This window comes from Medicago truncatula, chromosome 6 (genome assembly GCF_003473485.1).
Source record: "Medicago truncatula cultivar Jemalong A17 chromosome 6, MtrunA17r5.0-ANR, whole genome shotgun sequence".
NCBI classification, from domain to species: Eukaryota; Viridiplantae; Streptophyta; class Magnoliopsida; order Fabales; family Fabaceae; genus Medicago; species Medicago truncatula.
This window is the reverse complement of record NC_053047.1, coordinates 27,892,940-27,895,779: the sequence shown is the minus strand read 5'-3', so window position 1 is coordinate 27,895,779 and position 2,840 is coordinate 27,892,940. Positions and strand designations below refer to the sequence as shown.

Sequence of the window (2,840 nt, the reverse complement as noted above, 5' to 3'; positions counted from 1 at the left end):
TAAGTATATTCTAAACTCATTTAAAATAATCAAATAATTAGAGAGGGCGTTACAGAAGCTTCCGTTAAAGTAGAGGCTTCAAGCGTTAATTCCGATGTTTGTAAACTTCGTGACAACGAAGTGGACACGGCTCATTTCTTTTCAGCACGAGATACATGGAAAGATAAAGAGGAATTGCTCGGTTGGGTCCGTCGACAAGCAAATAGGGCTGGATTTACGGTTATCATTAGAAGATCTTGTGAAGTTAAAAATGCTATGTTGGAGTTGGTTTGTGAACGGAGAGGCGGGCAAAAATTACCGAAGACAAAAGTGAAGCATGAAGCAACAAGATCAAGAAAATGTGGGTGTTTGTTCAAGGTGCGTGGATATGTCGTGAGGGAAAACAATGCATGGAAATTGGCTATTCTTAATGGCGTTCACAACCATGAGATGGTGCATTATGTAGCAAGGCACCTTCTTGCCGGAAGATTAATGGAGGAGGACAAGAAGATTGTACATGACTTGACCGAGTCCATCAAAAATATCAAGCAAGTCTACAATGAACGTCACAAATTCGAAAAGGCAGAAAGGGGTGACTTGACGGAGATGAAATATCTAATCTCAAAGTTGGAAGAGAATGGATATGTTCATTTCGTAAGAGAAAAACTGGAAAGTCAAACCGTTCAAAGGTGATTTAGGTACTTGTTGGAATAAACTAGATGAGATGTTGGCAAACCAAGTTGGGGAGATACAATCATCGTTGCATCTTGTTACAATAGGCCGATGGTGGAGATGACTACCCTTGATATTGGAGTCTCCGAGACTTTTTTCCCACTTAGAGGTGCGCCTCCGGTTGATGCGAAAAGCAACATGATTTGCCTTGGTTTAATCCCAAATCATTTTGTCATTCTTTCGTTGAAAGATGGTTTTCCACTACCTCTATCATCCACGGAGTGGATAAATCATAGGATCGATGAGGAAAAAAACATGGGATTATGAATTCTTGGATCAACACGATCGTTTCCGAGCACTCATGGAGATTGATGACAAAGAGAGATCGGTTCCACCAAAAAAACCAACAACTAAAGACAATCCAATTATGTTTGATGACACTACGGTTAAAGGAAACGAAAAATTTGAAGATGTTATAGAACATTTAAATGATTTGCTTTTGTTAGATGAAATATGACACTTTTAGTCGATGTTAATCCGTTTTTTGGTTGATACGCGCCGACGTATTTTTTGGGATATATAATGTAATAACCAATTTTTTGAGTGATATGTAAATAACCTTTAACTATATATATATATATATATATATATATATATATATATTTGAGTTTCACATTTATTAGTAATTAATGTACATTACGTGTAATGTGTTACATAATGTGAAAAATTTGATGAATTTCAAACAATTGTGAAACGTTAACACATTATCGATTTTGGGTAATGCTACCGAATAATTGATAACCTATGAAATGTTCCTGTTTGTGATTGCTGGATGTTTTTGTTTCGGTTTGATTTCCTCCGGAATTTCCGTTTGAAATTATAGGTAAAACAGGACAAATTTCTTGGGTTAAACCAGTGCAGACTGTGTAACACCCTATTTCAATTTAAGCAATTAAACATGCGAATAGTACATTTATTCAAGAAATAGATGCTACGTCATCATACAAAATTCAAAACCAAAAGCATGCATATAAATCTCGACAATCGTAGCGGAATATAAACCCGAGTAATCCAAATATACATATCAGGAATCAATACTACATCAACATAGATGTATCTCCAAATCCCAACATAGGGTAAATCTCTAACATAAAAGAAAATCCAACAAATAAATCTAACAGACGCCTAGATTAGAGCGAGCCTAGACGCAACTAACACCTATACCGGAGAAAGCTCCCGATATCCACCAAGTACAAAAGACTCACCAGAGCAACTAATCATGCACAACGTCTACCCACCCATACAGACAGGTAGGAGGTCAAAACCACTAGGGGTAAGTATTACATCATCATAATTCAAATAATAATTAACATGAATAATTCCATTCAAATATCATGCATTTAATCCGATAATAATATCACACATATATATTCATACTATAATCTCGATGTCTCACATCAATCAATCACCAGTCACATGTGTCATGAACATTCTTCAATCACATTATTCACACATAGTTACCATTCATATTTCACCAATAAGACTCATGCATGATGTGCACCTAGCCCGACACATATATGCATGTGATACTATTTCACTTCAAGGTCGTCACCTATATCTAGACCGTCAAAGGTCTCTGCAAGGCCGAAGCCCACAATCTAGATCACTAATGGATCTCTGCAAGACCGAAGTCCACAAAACTAGATCACTAAATGATCTCTGCTAGGCCGAAGCCCAATGATGTAACAAAAACATCATATCAATCTCAACACGACTATGATGCCTGGACATGTAACAAGACTCAATAATGCGAAATCAATTCACAATTTTCACCACAATATAGAGGACAACTTCCAAATACATTGATCATCTCCACAACATTTGCATTATCAAGAAAACATGTCCATACACAATCAAATGATAAGATTCATTATCACCACATCAACATGATTATCAAAAATCAACATTTACTATCTCATATAGTTTCATCATTCAAACATTCTTTACGTTCTAAATAAGAGAACATGCACATCTCATGATATTCATTATATCCAACATACAATCATTTATTCATACAACTTCACTTAGTCATATAAAAATAGTCCCAAATAAAAAGTATGACTATTGACTCAAGGAACATTTCCAACCAAAAACGTATCAAGTGGCAAACGACCAACATTGATAATTCC

At 35.8% G+C, this 2,840-nt stretch overlaps 1 protein-coding gene across 1 annotated transcript; it reads left to right on the top strand.

Annotated features, from left to right (window-relative positions):
• Positions 1-255: 255 nt before the first annotated feature.
• LOC11442646 (uncharacterized) lies at positions 256-672 on the top strand. The gene has a single exon (XM_024786505.1). The coding sequence runs from the start codon at positions 256-258 to the stop codon at positions 670-672; it is 417 nt and encodes a 138-aa protein (XP_024642273.1).
• Positions 673-2,840: the final 2,168 nt, after the last annotated feature.